Source organism: Gorilla gorilla, chromosome 6, assembly GCF_029281585.2.
Source record: "Gorilla gorilla gorilla isolate KB3781 chromosome 6, NHGRI_mGorGor1-v2.1_pri, whole genome shotgun sequence".
Lineage (NCBI taxonomy): Eukaryota > Metazoa > Chordata > Mammalia > Primates > Hominidae > Gorilla > Gorilla gorilla.
In genome coordinates, this window is record NC_073230.2 from 23,897,521 (window position 1) to 23,917,975 (window position 20,455).

Genomic DNA, 20,455 nt, shown 5'->3' on the forward strand with positions numbered 1-20,455 from the left:
GGATCAGTAAATTGCATGTGATCATTAGAAACAGATCTAATTTTTGACTTAGCAGAGACTACAGAAGTCTTATTTATAAGCTTCTTTTATTACATTTCTTTTTTCTTGTATATTTATGGTCCATTTGGTAATACACTATTAGGAATCAAATCACTGAAGATTTCAGCATTTTATTATCACCAAAACCTTTGTTTTAGTAAAGCATGACAACATAGTCTTCCTGATTATGAAAAGCTGTTGTCAGATCAAGTCCTTTTTATGCCCCAGATCTTAGGGCACACTAATTCTTGAGACCATCTCTAAGGTCTTCTGTAGAAGGTGCTGTCTTGTTGAGAAGGAAGAAATGGCCAAAGTGTCTGTATCTGAAATTTTCTGCGTTATCTTAAATATCCCACATTGAGGATGGACAGGTAAATTAGACATATGAAACAAGACATATTTGGTATATTCAACCTATATTTATTATGAATTTTTCATGTAGTAATATGATGATATAATATGAAATAATTTAAGATCCTTATTAAGACTGAAAGAGAAATCAGTAGTAGGCGATGATTTGTTTCTTTATTTGGTGGTATAACAGTTAGCATTATTATAAAATCTAGAGGGTTTTTTTAGATGCTTCTGCTTCTCACAGGGAAGCAACAATATTAATATTCTTGTTTAGCTTAGTATACTATATGTAATTTACATGTGATTTTCAGACTAGTAATTACAAAAAGAACAATCTACTACAAAAAAATTACTAAGGAGTCTTTCGTGCTCAGCATCCCAAAAGGGAAAACCCAGAAAATATTACCAATACATCATGAGCCTCTTTGGTTTTCTTCATTTGGAGTGATGAAATCAATCATTTGATTGAATTGACACAACAGTCCTTCAGCTGTATAATCTGCTTCAAGACACTATGTTGCTCAATATAACAACATGCCAAAATTGAAAACACTCAAAAATTAGCTTTTGTTTCCTTTGTTTTTATTTCATGTTTTTGGTTTGTGGGCCATACAATAGTATTCAATGTTCTCCAAGATAAGATATTGATTTCTTCACAATTCTTTCCTTTCTCAAATTTAGCTGTACATTGAGATCATCTGGAAAACTTTAAAACCTGCTGATATTTGAGCTCTACCCCAAGAAATTCTGATGTAATGTGGATGAAAACCTGGGCATTGGGTCTCATAATATCTCCTCCGGGTGATTATAATGAGCAGCAGACTTGGCATCCACTGGTGTATGTAAATTTGATATTCTCATGACTACTCATTGCTGGATTGACACCCAACTTTTGCAACCTCCCATTTACTGAAGAGATGGACTCCCTGTCTCCCTCTGTCTCCTCTCTTAGAATGATACTTCTGTCAAAGCTTAAATGTGACTTAGAAAAAAAAATAGCAATTACCCTTATACATTTATTCTACAATTTTTGCACCCTTTATACATGTTAGAGGCAACAACAATAACTTTTAGCAGTGTTTATTTTTGTTAAAAGAAACCAATTGAATTGAAGGTCAAGACACCTTCTGATTGCACAGATTAAACAAGAAAGTATTACTTATTTCAACTTTACAAAGCATCTTACTGATTTAAAAAGATCCATACTATTGATAAAGTTCACCATGAACATATATGTAATAAGGAGACTAAAATATTCATCTTACATATCTACAACATGTATTTTCATATTTCTAATCAACCACAAATCATATAGGAAAATATTTAGGTCCATGAAAAAGTTTCAAAACATTAAAAAATTAAAGTTTTGAAACAGATCACATGTGAAAGCTCATTAAATAATAACATTGACAAATAAATAGTTAATCAGCTTTACTTATTAGCCGCTGCCATGCATTTCTGGCATTCCGTTCCAAGCGAGGGTCAGCATGCAGGGTATAATTTCATACTATGCGACCGTAAAGAGCTACAGGGCTTATTTTTGAAGTGAAATGTCACAGGGTCTTTCATTCTCTTTCAAAGGAAGATCACTCATGGCTGCTAAACTGTTCCCATGAAGAGTACCAAAAAAGCACCTTTCTGAAATGTTACTGTGAAGATTCATGACAACATTTTTTTTTTAACCTTTCTGTTTTGAAGGAGTTTTGTTTAGGAGAGGGGATGGGCCAGTAGATGGAGGGTATCTGAGAAGCCCTTTTCTGTTTTAAAATATAATGATTCACTGACGTTTATAGTATCAACAGTCTTTTAAGAACAATGAGGAATTAAAACTACAGGATACGTGGAATTTAAATGCAAATTGCATTCATGGATATACCTACATCTTGAAAAACCTGAAAAGGAAAAACTATTCCCAAAGAAGGTCCTGATACTTAAGACAGCTTGCTGGGTTTGATCAAAGCAGAAAGCATATACTTTCAAGTGAGAAAACAGCAATGGCAGGCTTGAGTCTTCCAAGCAATCAAATCTGTAAAGCAGATGGTTACTAGTAAGTCTAGTTATGGGAGTCTGAGTTCTAACTCATGCTGTGCTTCCTGGATTTGCTGGCTCTTTTCCGCTCTCTGTGATGCTGGACTGGCTTGGCAGGTGACATGCTCTCAAAGTTGTGACTGGACTCGTTGTGCTGCCGGGTGTACCTCTTGCACTTGCAGGCAGTGACTACCGTGATTTTGTAGGTGCGTGTGCTACCATCTTGGCACTGCAGCTGGATTCTCTGCGTACGGGTTTTGTCATTGACACACCGCCACTCCTGGGAGCTCCTCCTGCTCCAGTACTTTGTTCCATAGCCTCCTCCAATCCAGTTAGGGAGCACTGGCAGGGGCAAGCACTCGCCAGCACACACCAGCTCCTTCAGAGGGCTGATGCTGGTGCACTGGCCATCAGAGATGTATTTGGTGGAACGCAGTTCCCGGCAACCTACTTGAACCCGAGCTGCAGGAAACAAAAAAGAATGTGCATCAGAGAAAAAATGCAAATGAAGACCTTTTAAAAAGTGATCTGCAATGACAAAAATAATAGGCAAATGATAGCAAATTGCCAAATAGAAAGTGAGCACCTACTTTATTTTCACAGTGAAAAAATTCTGTCTGGATAGTATAGGGATACTTTCATGAAAATCATCAGTTTACATGGCTATAACTTTTTTGGGAAAAAAAATGTATGCCTGATTGTTTTTATATATAACATTAGCTAATTCCTTATTAGAGTGTTTGAAAATCCAGTTTCCTTAGTCTGACTCTCCAATAAGGGGTTAGCAGCTCTTCCATTTATGTGTAAATATTCATTATTCAATGAGTTAAGAGTATACTTTAATATTCTCTTTCTCAAGGGTCATATTGGTTAATGTCTGCAAGTGTTTTTAATTAGGCTTTTTAAAAATCTGTTGAGAAAAAATGTGGTAGCCATTTAAATATTGTGTATAATGCATATGCTCTCGGTAATATTTTATTTCAATTATAGACTTTAGCTGCAGAGACTCAGACATACATATGTGTACAACATCTGACATTTTGCATATCAAACTTAATAACTATGTTTTAAACATAAATTCCCAAACTATCTTTTAAAAAATACAAACAGTAAAATGTTTGAAATGTAAAATGCCACTACAACTCAAGACTCAAAGAATATAAAAGCCCCTAAATCAGGAACGTATGGTTGCCATAACAACTTGGCTACATTTCCATGAATTTTATGGCAGAAAAATGCCTAACATGTCTGATTTACAACTGCAAAAGGAACCGCGGTGTTCATTTCCTGAATATTGGTCATGGCAAACTTTTTGTTTTAGTTATTTGGATTTGATAGGTATGTTCTCTAATTGGCTGTTTCTTGTTACATGCCTTATGTAATTAAAGCAAAAATTAATCTTTAAATATTTTAAGTTTTCCTTACTTGCTTTGTTATCTAAACTTGAGGAGAATTGCCTATAACAAGCTTGAAAAGAAATCAAGGCTTGCCAACCAGGAAAAAAAAAAAAGGATGTTTAAAAGTACAGGCTGCTGACATTTTACAAATAAAAATGATAAGGGACACTGAAGTGGTTCCACAAAAAGTACTGAAAGATAAGTCGAAGTAGAACTGAATCAAGAGTTTCACTTCATCTCTGTATGCTAGTACTTCTGAGGTAAGAGATATAGCTTAAGGGGAACGTGACAGCTGTGGAAAAACTTATGTATATAGACATGCATGCATAGAAATCTATAATTGTGGGATTAAAATGTAAAGCGTAAATTGTTTGGTTGGACACTGTGCTCAGCGTGCCTGATTCTGCCTCCAGCTCACCTTCCTGCAGCTGCCTCAGGAATGCACCTGGAAATAGCCAGAAATAATTTTGTCTCATCAAGCTTTCTATTCCTGTGTATATACAGATTTGGCATTTTTGCAGTGACAGTTCATTGACAACGAATACCCACCACATTGCTCAGTAATCTAATAATAATCAGATATGTCCTGTGTACTTAAAAGCAACCAGCTTCGTGAAAGTTAAAACATCCCAGCTTTCTTAGACATTAACAGTCATATTTGCTTTGACTTTTCAAAAGTCAAAACTACTTTCGTAGTTGAATGGAGTGAAGAAGGAGAGGCAAAAGATTTGTGTAAGATTTCCTGCGCACTGTTTCTCTCTCTCTCTCTCTCTTAAAACCTGATTATTAGCATGTGGCCTCTTCTAAAGGAAAAGATAGAAACAAAAGTTAGGGGAAATTTGAATCCCCCTAACCAGTGGTCAATTAGTGTGTCAACTAAGCTGTTGTTTTACATCTCTTAAGTTACAAAAATGTCCCCAGTCTGTCACAGAAATACACAATTATCTAAATTTTGAATGGGACAACAAGGAATTATTTTAGAAAAATGTGATTCTCCAACATTTTTAGTTTATCCCTCTTTTACATTGAGCATCATCAAAACTTTTGACTATCTCACTAGACATATTTTAGAAATCCAATGTAAACAAATTTTTTCTCTTGGAAGCTTCCTTTTTTCCCTTGTGATTCCCTATATTTATTTGTGGATGGTAACTAATAATATATATTAGTTACGTTTATACACTTTACCAAAATTGCATATGCCCTGAAATAAATTGACAAAACAACCGGAACTTGAGCTATCTAAAATAATACTTTTTAAAATGGTCATTTTGCATGATTTTGACAAAACAATAGTTTAATTCCTGGAAATGTTTTCTTTGTGGATGTTTGATAAAACTTCAGTCTGTGCTTGCATTATTAAACCACTGTTTTAGTTAGGTTAACTTTAAAATCACTACCTAGGGAAGAATGCCAACCTGCACATGCAGCAGATTACTCCCAAATTGTTTCACAACATATATATGGTTCAGGTTAGTTACCAATAAAACAATTCTACAGGAATGTGAGCTAATGCTACCAGAAAAGAAAAAAAAAACTGTACAAGTAAAACACACTTACTGTTCCGATCCAGTCCAGTGTTACTGAAATGCCTGCCTCCATTTCTGGCTTGATTCAACGTGCTGTTGCTGCTGGGGTGTGCTGGAACAGGTTTAACCACATGTGAATAAAGGATTTCTGTGGCATCATTTTTAAAAGCCAAACAGCTTTTCATTAGGATGCATGCAAGGGGAAGGAGATAGAAATGAATGGCAGGAGGAAGCATGGTGAGTAGAGGATTTGCTTGACTGAAGAGCTGGTTAATTCTTTTGCCTCTGCTTCTGCACTGTAACTGTGAAATTCCTCCTCAAGCTTCCCTTTATATATCCATAGAGGTTTGGCGTTCATTCAGGTGTAAAGTTGTGTAGAGCTTCAGAGTGAAAACACAGAGAAGGGGTGGGATCCCTACATGACCCTGCAAAAGAATTTTACCAATGGAAAAGAAGACTGCAGAAAAGGAGGAGCTTGGTATACAAATTGCCTGAAATTTCAGAGTTGGACTTCATCACTTGTCTGTGAGCCGACGCAGGCAGGCATATTCTATATCAACGACAGACTCTCCTCTGCCATTTCCTTTCCTGAATCTAGTTAACATTCGGGTTTAATTTAAACGAAAATACATCGCTGTTCATTTGAAGAGACTGGCTTTCCCACAGTTGTTCTGTACTTTCCTCAGATTTTAGAGTATTTGGGTCAGAAAGGGAGTTCTTCCCAGATAACAGGAGGAATTCATGTGAGTTTAAATATTGTAGGACTTGCATGAAGCACCTAGTTAGCTAAACATTACTTTCTCTCAAGAAGCAAACCAATATTTTTTTTTTCCTTAAAGTAAAAGGCACAGAGCTAAAACCTGCCCCCTGGACATGCTTAAATAATGCAGCTTTGATCTGCATGAACTACTGTGCTGCTAGGTAAATTATTGCCAGGGGTTTTGTGTGGAGAATAATGAGCATAGTTCTGTCTACATTAAAGTAATACTCATTTTTGTCTTAAAAATGTGTCACAAGCATTAATATCCATAGCATTATTTTACATAAAACAAAGCCATTTGTGACAGACTTTTTAGCGGATTCAAAATAATTTTTTCTAGATTTTTTCAGAACACAGATTCTACTCGTATTTACTAAATATTTTGCTCATTACTTCCTTTGACTCTGCTGCCCAAGTAAGAAACCTATTTTTCTGAATTACTTTACCGGCACCCAGAACACGTGTTCCATTAATTAATTATAGGCCACTGATGATCCCTTTAAAACAATCATAAAATTCTATTTCATCATGGGACATCTCAATTGGAATAACTATTCTGAATCATCTTTTCAATTATAAATCCATTTTTGTCCTTTGTGTGGTTACCTAAATCACCTAATTTTGTATTTCTTTTCTGTATAAGCTTTTGTCCCTTGTAACTGCTGTTTGCCTATATGTCTGCCTACCTGAATTTCTCCATAGCAGCGCTACTGGCATTTTGGAAGAGACAGTTCTTTATTATTGGGGGACCATCCTGTGTGTTTATCAGCATCCCTGGCTTCTAACGACTAGACGCCAGTAGCACCCCCTAGTTGGTAACAAAAATATCTCCAAACATTGCCAAATGACCCTTACAGGGTAAAATCACCCCCAATTTAACCACTAATTATCTATTCATCTATCTCACTATAAAAGAAAGTAAAAATAAGTATAAAGGAAAAATATTATAATACCAAGAAATTATTGTTCTTTTTTAGGACAGAAATGGTACTGTAGTTTTGTTTTAAAACAATGACTGCTTCTCTATTAGAGGTATATACTGGAATATCCTTAGATGAAATGATTTTATATCATCTTTTACATTATATGGAATAAGCTAGAATAAGCTTCAAAAATACTATGAGGAGGTTAGAGGTGTGAGTGGCAAAAGATTAATTATAAGTTGATGGTTGTTACAGCAGGATGGTAAAGTATTATATTCTGTTTATTCTTGTGTATGTTCCAAATTCTACATAATAAAAAGTTTAAAAACCAGAGTCAGACAATCAGTTTAATGGACATATACTTCCTACTAATGGTATATCTCTATCCTACGATTGGATAGTCATTTATTCTAATATCCTTCCTGGAAAATCATATGTCAGTTTATTTTGTGCAAATGGAGATTACAGGCATCCTTCTAAAATACTAACTATGAAGATTTCCTGCCCTACTTATCAGGGGACTTGATGTTAATTACACAAAGCATGTTAATATTAATCATTGACCTACAGACCCAATGCCTAAAGGAAATTAAAAGGTCAAAATAATCTAATCTGTTCCTCACTACTTTTTCTTTTTTTGTGTCAGAAGTAGGAGATATTTTAATTGGAATTTAATTATCGGGTTGGGCTAATGAGGTTGACCAAATTCACGCACAGTTATTAAATCTGCTGCACCTTGTATTCTGAAGGCTCAGCCTTAGGATATCACCTCAGGCAGAAGCAAAATTGGAAGAGAAGGCAATGTCGTTGTGCATGTGGACAGGACAAACTCAGAGTTCTTAGGCCCAATTTACCCGACAGACCCCTAGGGAACTATTTTGAGGCTGGGTGCAGTGGCTTCTGCCTGTAATCGTGCACTCTAAGAGGCCAAGACAGGAGGATCACTTGAGCGCAGGAATTCGAGATCAGCCTGGACAACATAGTAAGACCCTGTCTCTGCAAAAGTAAAATAAAAACTAGCTGAGCATGGTGATTCATGCCTGTAGTCCCAGCTACTCGGGAGGCTGAGGCAGGAAGAACGCTTGAGCCTGGGGTGTTGAGGCTGCAGTGAGCCATGATACCACCGCAACACTCTAGCCTGGGCAAGAGTGTGACCCTGTCTCAAAATAAATGAATAAATAAAAAGAAAGAAAACTACTTTGCTAAAATAGAAATGATCATAAATTTAATACTTAACAGTTATTCTGATCAGTTTAAAACAGCTCCATTAAAAATAACCACAAACTATTGCTTCTCGGCCTTTTGGCTCAGATCAAGTGAAGGATAACCACAAACTGTAATAACCCAAGAAGAATGGATATAGATGTTTAATATTGAAATTGATTCTTTCTCATCTTCAGGCATTAGTATGTACCTGTTATTCCCTTTGCTTATAACACTCTTCCCTCACCCTCTTCCTTGGCTAATCACCTACTTTTCCTTCCAGTCTCAGTTTAGATGGCAATAGCACTGAGAAAACTTGCCTTGTCCTCTCTTCCCTCTATCTGCTCGTCTCCATCCAGCATACATGTGCCAGAGCAGCAACTTGCCTGATGACTTGGCAAGACTTATGAAAGAAGAACCATTTCTATCTTATGGGTATTGTGGAATAAGTGGCTAAATTAAGTATTTAGGAAATGTAGAAAAAATATTCTTTCATTAAAAAGAAATTGGCTAATATTTGTGGTAGGCAGTCGCTAAGATGGCTCCTAATGATCCCCTTCTCATGATATTCACATCCTTGTAGCAATCCCCTCTTCTTCAGTGTGGGAAGAACTTAGTGATTAACTTCTAATTAGTATAACATACTAACATGATGAGATGTGACTTCTATGATTAGGTTTTCAAAAAACTATGACTTCTGTCTTTCTGGCTGCTCTCACTCTCTTGTTTGCTTTGGTGGAAGCCAGCTACCATAATGTGTACTTCTCCATAGGAAGGTCCATGTAACAAGGAACTGATGCTCGTAACCAACAAGCAACTGAATGAGGGCCTCAGCCAAACAGATGAGAATTCCATCAACAATGACATGGGTGAGCTTAGAAGCAAATCCTCTCACAGGCAGATGAGGCTGCAGCCCTGTCCTACAACCTGAATGCAAACTTTAGGAGAGACATCAAACCAGAGGCACCCATAAGAACTATGAGATAATAAATGTTTGTTGTTTTAACTAAGTTTTGGGATAATTTGTTATATAACAGATAATCAGTACAATGTTATTTGTAATTAAGTCATTTTGTGAATAATGCTAGGGCCTTGAGAGCATCAGATGTGGAATCATTAGACAAGGTGACTGTGCATCTTGCAATCTTTGGGAGAGTGTTAAGACTTATTTTCTGTTCTCAGCTGTGCATCATTGCAAGAAAAATAAAATACAAATAGGAGATTTTGTTAAAGACTTATTTTCTAGTCCTCAGCTGAGCCATCAATGTGGTGGCATTATTAATAATCATATAATGGTATTAGAATTACTACTAGCAGCTTGATTTGTAAAAGCTGGAAACTAATTTTGATCTTCTAAATAGTGTCATCATATGACTTGGAAACTGAATTTGAAAATCTGAATTTGGATCTGAAATTGCATCTTAGTTCTACCATTTACGATATGTATGAATTTGGATATACAGTTGACCCTTGAACAACACAGGTTTGAACTGTGAGGGTGCACTTATACTTGGATTTTCTTCCACTTCTGCCACCCCTGAGACAGCAAGACCAACCCTTCCTCATTCCTCCTTCTCAGCCTACTCACTATGAAGACAATGGAGATGAAGACATGTCTTATGATGATCCACTTCCACTTAATGAAGAATAAATATATTTTCTCTTCCTTACAATTTTCTTAATAACATCTTCTTTTCTCTAGCTTACTTAAGGATAGAATATATTTTTTATATATATATATAAAACCTACAAAATATGTGTTAATCAACTGTTTATGTTATTGATAAGGCTTCCAGTTGACAGTAGGCTATTAGTAGTTAAGTTTTAGGGGAGTGAGAAGTTATATGTGAATTTTCAACTGTACAGGGGTCAGCTCCCTAACTTCTGTGTTGTTCAAGTCAGTTATACTTTCTGAAACTCTCCTAGTCAGTTTCTTCATCTACAAAACATGACCACGCTTACCTACCTCACAGAGGAACAAAAATATATGAAAATGTCTAGCACAAAACCTGGCACAGAAGAAATGTGGAAAAAATAGCCATTTAATATGAATCTAGGAGCATGGTTTTATATTATAGCCTTCAAATAATAAACATGAGTTTGGAAAGACTAGAGAAGTCTGAACAAAAATATGATTACCCTATTTAAGGTAAAGAACAAAAAGTTGAGAGAAGGGAGATTTGTTTAGCCCAACAAAGTAAGAGATAATGGATAAATGTCATTAGGCTTAAAAAATTAGTCAAATCAATTGTTTTTAATTTTTAACAGGGGATGTGTCTGAATACAACAGTACCATTTATCTCCAGGGCATACGTTCCAACACCTCCAGTGAAAGCCTAAAACCAGTTCCAAACCTGACTGGCATCATTTGGAACACGTTTCTGTTCGTCTCTCCCATACAGAAATTTAATGCCTTTTCCATCTCAACTAAGCGCTTATCATGTACTGTGGCTGTAACCTGTGCAGTATGAAGGGCCACAGCAAAACTAGCAGGAATTTTTTTCTTCTTTCATGGATCGAACGTTCTTTCTTACCATAGATCTTAGCAAACTCAGCATATGATTTTTTTTTCTTTCTCTATTAAGTTGAAAACTTTCACCTTTTCACTTAAAGGAAACACTTTACGGCTTCTCTTTGGCAAACCCGAATTGCCAGCATCACTACTCTTGTGCTTTGGGGCCGTTATGAAGTAAAATAAGAGTTCCTTGAGCACACAGCACTTTGATGCCCAACAGGTGATTTGATAACCTAGACGGTCACTAAGTGGCTAATAGTAGGTGGTGTAGACAACGTGGAGATGCTGGACAGTGGGAAGATTCACTCCCTTGGTGAGATGGAGTAAAGATGGCATGAGATTTCATCGCGCTACTCAGAACTGTGTGGAATTTCAAACTTATCAATTGTTTATTTCTGGAATTTTCCCTTTAGTGAAACCAAGGAAAGCAATATCACAGATAAAGGGGATTTCCAAATATATAAACAAAAAGCATTTACTGAATACAAGAATAAACTATTTCTGCTCCTCTCTGGCTTAAAACTATTCTGAGAGTTCCCCTTAAGAGGATAGCACCTGTTACATGGAAAAGTGATTAGCTATTATAAGTTTAGAAAAAACACAACAAACTACCGTAGAATCTTTATGCATAAAAATCCTTAAAATGAGAATGAAATAATCACTTTCATTCATTTCATACTAGCGTGTATTGTGCCCAGTCTTTTTAAATATGGTGTCATCCAGGCAAAGCTGAATGAGACATGAAGCCTACCCTCTCTTCCTGTTCCAGAAAGCTCCTGGTTAGAATTTTACTGAAGGAACTCACCTTAACGTACTCTTCCTGTAAAATTTTCTTTCTTTCTCCCTCATCACCTTCATTACTTGTCTCTTTATTTGTATTTTGTTTGAATGCTTGCTGGTCTTAATTGTTGAATATAATGTTTCATTTATTATAAACTGCCTTACCATGAATAACATTAATTTAGAGAACCCAGCTTACAATACCCTGGGTAACCTGATATAAAACCCAAGTGAAAAATCTCAAATCCAATAGATAGAGATCTAGAAAGGGTTCCTCCAGTCTCCACACTATTGACCTCTGGGCTGGAAAGTTCTGTTGTGGGGGATGTTTAGCAGCATCCCTGGGCTGTACCCTCTAGATGCCAACAGCACCTCCCCCACCCAGAAATTTCACAAGCAAGCGCTAGAGAGTAGGTGAGGACAGGAGGGACAGGACTTCCATCCGATTGCACAAACTAGCGCCAGTAGGAAGTTGTCCTTTTCACTTCCATTTATTACATTGCACAGTAGGAATCAATGCCCTCAATGTGTGCGTTCAGTCCAACAGTCCCTAAACTAAATCTGACAAAGGCTGGCAGCATATTAAATATTCTGCCCCCAGTGGTGAATGCAGATTGGAATGAGTTTTGTTCCACCAGCCTAATAATTGGTCTAAAACAATGTTTCTACTGGGAACCTGTTAGATATGCAAATTCTGGGCCTCACCTCAGACTTGAGTCAGAATCCCTTGGGCTGGAGCCCAGGAATCTGTGTTTTAACAAGCTTCCAAGTGATTCTTAAGTATGCTAAAGTCTGAAGTAAACTGTTATAGGATACACGCATGCCCTCATAACTGTGGCCTAGACTCATGATCCCCATGAGGGTTGCCTAGTCTATTTAACTGGGCCTGTGCTCCAAATACTTCCAGTTTGCAGAATCAAATGGAAGCCCTGCCCTGAAGCTCTGCCCTCAAGGCCCAAACCCTAACCCATTTCCTTCTGCTCTATTTATTTCTCCCTAGGGACTGGATACTCTCAGTGTCCCTCGGTCCTGATTAATGCTTTGTTTCACAGAAATGGACACCGAGAACCATGAAAATTACTACCTACAGTAGTACTATCACTCACTAGAAATTCTGGAAGCCACTTCTGATTTGCTCAGAGGTGAGCGTTGACCCAGATTTAGGTAAAATACTTGGATCGTTGTGATTTTGATTATTGTCCACCAGACTTAATGACATCCCACAGTCAAATTGGGCTCCTAGCCCTGGCCACATGCAGTGTTGCATCCCTCTTCCCTGAGGAGTCCCTTATTCAAGTACCAGCAGGCTTCATGGCAAGGCCTAAGTCAGTTATGATCTTACATCACTGGTAGATACTTGGGCTTAGAGACTTTACAGTATGAAGCTCCCTGGTGTGTCAGGATGCTGGAAAGCCCAAGAATTTAGTAGGATTTGGCCCAACGATGCCACAGTCTTTCCTGGAAAAAAAAGTCCTTGCAGAAATTTTCAATTTCAATTTTCATTTTTTTAAATAAAATAATTTGCTTCCAAGTTATATACAGGTGGAATCTGTGGTGTAGGGCAGGGGTCACCAACCCTTGGGCTACGGACCAGTATGGATCCATGGCCTGTCAGGAACTGCACCGCACAGCAGGAGGCGAGCGGCCAGGGAGTGAGCATGACCAGCTGAGCCCCTCCTCGTGTCACATCAGTGGCGCATTAGATTCTCATAGGAGCACGAACCCTATTGTGAACTGCACGTGTGGGGGATCTAGGTTGCATGTTCCTTATGAGACCCTAACTAATGCTTGATGATCTGAGGTGGAAGAGTTTCATCTTGAAACTATCCTCATCTCCAGCTCCATCCATGGAAAAATCATCTTCCAAAATGGGGTCATGGTGCCAAAAAGATTGGGGACTGCTGTCATAGGGGGTTTCACAGCAACAGCATAGCTGGAGTGAAGGGGTCAGCATTGGGAAGGAAGTTTGACTCCATTGACTGGAAAGTTAGGTTGGAGCAGATTATTGACTACAATTTGCTTTGCATTTGAGAAGTCTGGACATTATTTGTTAGATAATGGAGAGCTACTGAAGGATGTATAAGTGTATATGTGTGCGTTTATTTTTCTTCTCCCAAAGGGAAAGCAGAGTATAGCCTCCACCCAGGTCAAGTGATAGAAAATTTCCAATATCAGCTGAGCACAGTGGCTCACGCCTGTAATCCCAGCACTTCGGAAGGCTGAGGCGGGAGGATCACCTGAGGTTAGGAGTTTGAGACCAGCCTGGCCAATGTGATAAAACCCTGTCTCTAATAAGAATACAAAATTAGCCGGGCGTGGTGGTGCATGCCTGTAATCCCAGCTACTCAGGAGGCTGAGGCAGGGGAACTGCTTGAACCCAGGAGGCGGAAGTTGCGGTGAGCCAAGATCACACTACTGCACTCCAGCCTGGGAGACAGAGCAAGACTCCATCTCGAAAAAAAAAAAAAAAAATAGAAAATTTCCAATATCCAGAAGTTCCCCTCCTGTCCCATTCTAGTAATTACTTCCTTTCTTCTCCCTAAAATAAACCACTCTCCTGATTTCTGACACCAGTTATTACTTTTGACTGTTTTAGAAATTGATGTAAAAAAGCTAACTTTTTTTCACTGTTGTGTAGTATTGTATTGCATGAACACCCCACAATTTACTCATCCAGTCTACTAGATTGCGTTGATGCCAATTGAGGCTATTATGGATAATGCTTCTATAAATGCTCCTGTACCTTTCTTTTATGTATGTGGTCATACATTTTTGTTTGATATATATCTAGTTGTGAAATGGATGCAATATAGGGTGCATGTGTGTTCAACTTTAGGAGATAATAGCAAAGAGTTTTCCAAAGTAATTTTAATAATTGAAATTTCCACTAGCCTTGACAGATTTGAAACAGGGACAGTATCAGCACTATGTTTTGGGACGCTTAATCCACCTGCAACGTGTAAGATGGTTTAGGTGTGGTTGTATTAGAACACAGGCAGGGGAAACATTATTGTGAGAGCCCAGGTGAAAAAGAATATAATCTTGAACTTGAAGGAGAGAGGAAAGGCTAGGACAGAGATTAGAGATACTGTGGAGTTTAGGATGGTAGGTAATTGGAGAGGGAATCATATGTGAAAATGATGTTTTAAACCTGAGTGAATGGGAGACTGTAGTGTCAGGAGAAAGACGACAATAATGAGTGTAGGCTGAGTTAAGACGAGGTTAGGTTGCTGATGGGAATCTAAGAGAAGGTGTCTAAGAGACAACTAGAAACTGTAGTAGTCTGTTTTCACGCTGCTGATAAAGATATACCTGAGACTGGGCAATTTACAAAAGAAAGAGGTTTAATTGGATTTGCACGTGGCTGGGGAAGCCTCACAATCATGGTGGAAAGCAAGGAAGAGCAAGCCACCTCTTACTTGGATGGCAGCAGGCAAAGACAGAGAGCTTGTGCTGGGGCATTCCTCTTTTTAGAAACATCAGATCTCGTGAGACTTATTCACTATCACAAGAACAGCATAGGAAAGACTTGCCCCGTAATTCAGTTACCTCCCACTGGGTCCCTCCCACAACATGTGGGAATTCAAGATGAGATTTGGGTGGGGCACAGCCAAACCATATCAAAACAGAGCTCAAGAATTTGTCTGGGGTGGGGAGGGCATTAGGGAAAAGACCTAACGCATGCTGGGCTTAATACCTAGGTGATGGGTTGGTAGGTGCAGCAGACCACCATGGCACACGTTTACCTATGTAACAAACCTGCACATCTTGTACATGTACCCCGGAATGTAAAAAAATAAAATAAAAGAATCTGTCCAGCTACTGAAGCAATTTCATGAGGATGCTTTTCTACAACATTATTATGATAGACCTTGGTTTAGAAAACTATTATACTGGTTTAAGACTTTCCTTTATATATCTACAGTCACCTAATCACGCTCCTAGGTATTAAAATTTCACTCCCTACGTTCACTAATTCTCAAGTAGGATGAACTATTGTATAGATATATTCGTACAGGCTTATAAAATGTATGCCCTGTGTTTTAATGAAACCATAGGTAATACACATTTCTCCAATTTCCTTTTATGTTGCCCATTTACCTACTGGCTTAGTCCAAGTTTTCATCATTTGTCTGAACTGCTGTCCTAACTTCTTAGCTCATCTCTTGCCTTCCCAGTCTCATCATCCTAAAATGTACTCTCTGCAATGAGAACCAGAATGATCTTTGAAAAATGCATATATGAACATCTCATTCAAAAATTGTTTGTTCCCTTTACTTGCATAACAAACAAACACCTTCATGAGCCAGCTACTCTGATTTCTTGCCACTCCCTTACTTACAGTTTGTGCTTCAGTAGTAGTTTCCCATACTCATGACTCTATGTAATGCTTTCATGCCTCTGCATATATTGTTCCTCCTGCCTAGAACACCATTCCTTCCTGTAAATGTTGTCGCCATAATTCAAAATTCTGCTCCTTGAAGTGTTTTTAAATGTATAGACTTAATTAATCAAGCAATGAGAAAGAGAGACAAGGGCAACTGGAGCAAAAGGAAGCTTTTCTGAACATGTGGAGTATGGATCTATGAGAATTAGGTACTGTAATTTAAAATAATGTGAGGACATTTCTTTTAGTCTCAATACAATTGTGTGATTTACTTTTCCAACCCTAACATACTGCAAAACATATTTATGGTTAGTAAAATAATTTAAAATATAATAAAATGAAACATTAAGATAATGGGGAAAATGCAGATTTTTTAACATAGAATATTTAATTTATGAGGCTTGAAAGAGAATACTGCTTTAAATTTTCAGATTTTCTGAACAAATATTCTTCTTCATGCTCCCACAGCAATAACAAGAAAATTAAAAAGATTACTGAACAATACTTAAACTTATTTAAAAATGTATTGAACACATGCAAAAGTGATTATGTTATAAAAAAGACTTGTACAGATTCCTACCTTTTTTAAAACTGAGGTTATATAAATTTTGGAAAATAACATGTACATGTTGTAAAAAATGTAAATAGTTTACTCAGTAGAAGGATAAAATCCACCTCTTCTCATCCTTCTTCCAAAGCCATTCTTCAGAGATAATCACATTTAAGAGTTTCTTGTGATGTTTTCCAATATTGTCTGCATTTATAAGCATGTTTAGGTACATATACATTTATACCTAAACATGCTTATAAATGTGCACATACTTCTACATGCTTATAAATGTATGCATGCTTATAAATGTACACATACATATATATCTTACATTTTTATATAGACTGGATCATGCTATACATATAACTTCTCCAACTACGTTTTACACTTAATAATCTATATTGGGTATTTTCCCATATCAGAACATACAGATTTACCCCATTCTTCTTAACCCCTTCATTGAATGGGTTGTATGGATGTACCATAGCCTATTTATCCAGTTCTCTGTTGATGAATATTTAGAGTGTTTTCAGGTTTTCTTCTTTATAAATGTGGTGGGATATTTTCAAAACCTAATAGTTTTGAACTATTAGATTGTCATCCCCCTGTTTTCTCCATTCCTTTATCCAAGTAGGTGGGGAGAGATAAAGAGTGGGAGTGGAAGAGTGGGGTGAGCATGCACACTTCATGAAAGACCAGAAGCCAAGCCTGTTTACTGACAGTGTCCAGACAGAAGACTAGGCTTCAGAAAGGCATGGTAAGCACATTCCTTGATGATTCCAAGGACCCAGAAGGATATGTAATTCCAGCGCCTCTGGACCTGAAAGGACTGTGCAGACTGGGTGTGGACACCTTGGCTGTAACCAATGGGGAATGATTGCTCATGATCACTGTCTGTAGGGACCTCCCCAGTGCCTTGGTCCTACTGGACAAAACTTTGTAAAGTTCTTGGAGAGTGGCTAGGAAAGGAGGAAGGGGAAAATAAGGGTCAGGGTTCTAAATGAAATTGATTTTAAAATATAAAGAAATGCAATTCAAGTTTTCGGTTTTTTGTTGATTTATTTTGCACATCTAAGCTTCTTGACCGGAATTCATACCATCTTCATAAACATTTGCAATTTTCAAGATACCAAGATTATTTAATATCTCTTTATACTTAAAGTCAAACTTTAATTTTGGAGACATTTTATCCATAAGAGCCTAAATCTTTTACACTGATTAAAGAGAAAATGTGGGCCAGGCATGGTGGCTCACATCTGTAATCCCAGCACTTTGGGAGGCCAAGTGGGGTGGATCACTTGAGGTCAGGAGTTTGAGACCAGCCTGGCCAACATAGTGAAACCCCATCTCTACTAAAAATACAAAAATTAGCAAGGCATGGTGGCGTGTGCCTGTGAACCCAGCTATTCAGTAGGCTAAGGCACGAGAATCACTTGAACCTGAGAGGCTGAAACTGCAGTGAGCCAAGATCGCACCACTGCACTCCAGCCTGGGCGACAGAGTGAGACTCCATCAAAAAAAGACAGAAAGAAAGAGAGAAAGAGAAAATGCCCATTTGAAATGGTGTTCTTTTATGCTGACACAGTTACCTGTGGAATTTTTGGGTATCCATTCTTTTATTTAAAAAAGAATTTCAACAAAAATAAACCATAACTTTACTAGAGTCTCAAGTTGTTAGATTTTTTTTTTTTTTGAGACAGTCTCATTCTGTTACCCAGACTGGAATGCAGTGGCGCAGTCTTGGTTCACTGCAACCTCTGCCTCCTGGGTTCAAGTGATTCTCATGCCTCAGCCTCCTAGTAGCTGGGATTCCAGGCTTGCACCACCACGCCCAGCTAATTTTTGTTTTTTTATTAGAGATGGGATTTCCCATGTTGGCCAGGCTGGTTTCGAACTCCTGACATCAAGTGATCCTCCCACCTTGGCCTCCTAAAGTTCAGGGGGATTACAGGAGTGAGCCACTGTGCCAGGCTTGTCAGATTTATTATATCACTTTGATCACTTTGTTTTCACACTGACATCAAGCAACGTCTGAAACACATATGAAGAGACAAGATTTAATAATTTATTATGAAGAGAAAAAAATGCTTTATGAAGAAGTAATGCCTGCATTAAGACTCTTACTTTTTTGTTTGTCCTTGCTTTTACTTCTTTTTTTTTTTTTCCTTTGAGACGGAGTCTCGCTCTGTCGCCCAGGCTGGAGTGCAGTGGCGCCATCTCTGCTCACTGCAAGCTCCGCCTCCCGGGTTCACGCCATTCTCCTGCCTCAGCCTCCTGAGTAGCTGGAACTACAGGCGTCCGCCACCACTCCTGGCTAATTTTTTTGCATTTTTAGTAGAGACGGGGTTTCACCGTGTTAGCCAGGATGGTCTTGATCTCCTGATCTCATGATCCGCCCGCCTTGGCCTCCCAAAGCGCTGGGATTACAGGCTTGAGCCACCGCGCCTGGCCACTTTTACTTTTAATTGATACTTTTACAATCTTTATTGAAGGATTTAATCTTGTTTAAAGTTGGCAAAAGATTAACTCAATTAAAAATCTCATGGAAACAATTTAACCATTATTCTCTAATTTAGAGGCATTGATTAAAATTGTTTTCAACAAGGAAAGACAAAAAAGGATACTTAATATGTCTTATAGCTTAGAACTTTATGATGTCAACTCACACTTTATAGTGTCTTTCAAACCTAATTCTCCAGCATGTTTATAAAGCACTTGGGAGCTGTCAGCCCACCAGTGCTGGGGAGGCCAGGCTTCTCTGACAAACAGCCAAAGAACTTGAAACAGACTGTAGAAAGTCCACTCCTGCCAGGATAATGCAAGCTGTTTAGGAGCATCTAACTGTTCTGCTAGTTTTTTTTGCCGTACTTGGTAGTCCCAGGAATCTGGCTAGTTTCAGAAGTTAAGCAAAACAAAATACAACTGTGCACAGCCACACCCGAGGGTGACTCTGTCTCCAAATATTATACAAGTCCATGGCTGAAACACTTGAAAGGCTTGTATCCCTGCAGATGAAATCTTTATAAGATTGAGTCTTTAAAGACAACCCTTAAGCACATAAATATTGTCATTTACAGCACCGTTTCAGTGCTATTTTGCCTTTCCCATTATAAAGGTGGCTAATGCACATGATAATTACAGTTCCTTAAAATTTATTCACTCTTGAGCAGATCAGCTCAGAAATGTTGGCACAGTTTCAGGATTCCCGCTTGCCAAACACCCTTTGATCCAGTGAAATCATAGTATGATTCAAAACAAGGCCTACAGCCTTTCAAGAATTTACATCTTAAATCCTCATCTTCGTCGCTAACCCCTCCATGTTCGATCTAAAAAAAGAGTTTTCCTTATCAGTGACAAAGAAATAAGATTTTTCCCTGTGGGATTCATAATATGCTTTTTTTCTCTTCATTTACTCATCATTTGAACTAACTTACATTGAGTGCTTCTTACGTACTAGAGACTGTGACCTGCCCTGCAGTTATGGAACTAAACTACCTCCCCTAAACTGCATAAGGCAGAGACGGTCAGTTAAGCAGATAATGCTTTGTAGCGCTTTAAGTAAGAACAGAGTCAAGGGAAAACAGAAGTAGGACCCAAAGCCTTTTGGTGAGGGCCAAACAGACTCCAAGTAGAGGTGAAAGCTGAGCACAGCATTGGGGATAATAGCAGCGGGCAGATGACAAAAGCAAGTAAGTTGGGTGTTCAAGAGACAGAAGAAATAGTATGTGCACCCAGATCTGGCAGTGAGAGAAAACGTGACCAACTTTAGAGAAAATTAAAAATGCTTTGCTTGTCTTGAAAGACCTCCATGGAGTAGCTAGAAAAGAGGAGGGATGGATAAGCACACCAAGATTTTAAATCACCATTTTTTGCCCTCCAAAGAAGTCTGAATTTTATTCTAAAGTCAATGTGGTCCCTTAGAAGAATTTTGAGCAAAGATGTGACATGACCAGTTTGGGGTCTTAAATAGATAATTCTGAGGAACTGTAG

The 20,455-nt window shown here is 38.0% G+C and overlaps 1 protein-coding gene across 3 annotated transcripts in view; it reads right to left on the reverse strand.

Annotated features, from left to right (window-relative positions):
• Nucleotides 1–441: 441 nt before the first annotated feature.
• SOSTDC1 (sclerostin domain containing 1) overlaps nt 442–20,455 on the reverse strand; it is a 94,704-nt gene continuing 74,690 nt past the window's right edge. For 2 of the 3 annotated variants that reach the window (XM_055347372.2, XM_004045127.5), the window contains 2 exons: nt 5,379–5,772; nt 448–2,883 (listed from right to left, as the gene is read on the reverse strand). In XM_055347372.2, the coding sequence (XP_055203347.1) occupies nt 2,468–2,883; nt 5,379–5,583 (621 nt within the window). In that variant the 5' untranslated portion in view covers nt 5,584–5,772 and the 3' untranslated portion in view covers nt 448–2,467. Of the gene's footprint in view, nt 2,884–5,378; nt 5,773–20,455 lie in introns of all 3 variants that reach the window. The other variant, XM_055347373.2, reaches the window with a different exon arrangement.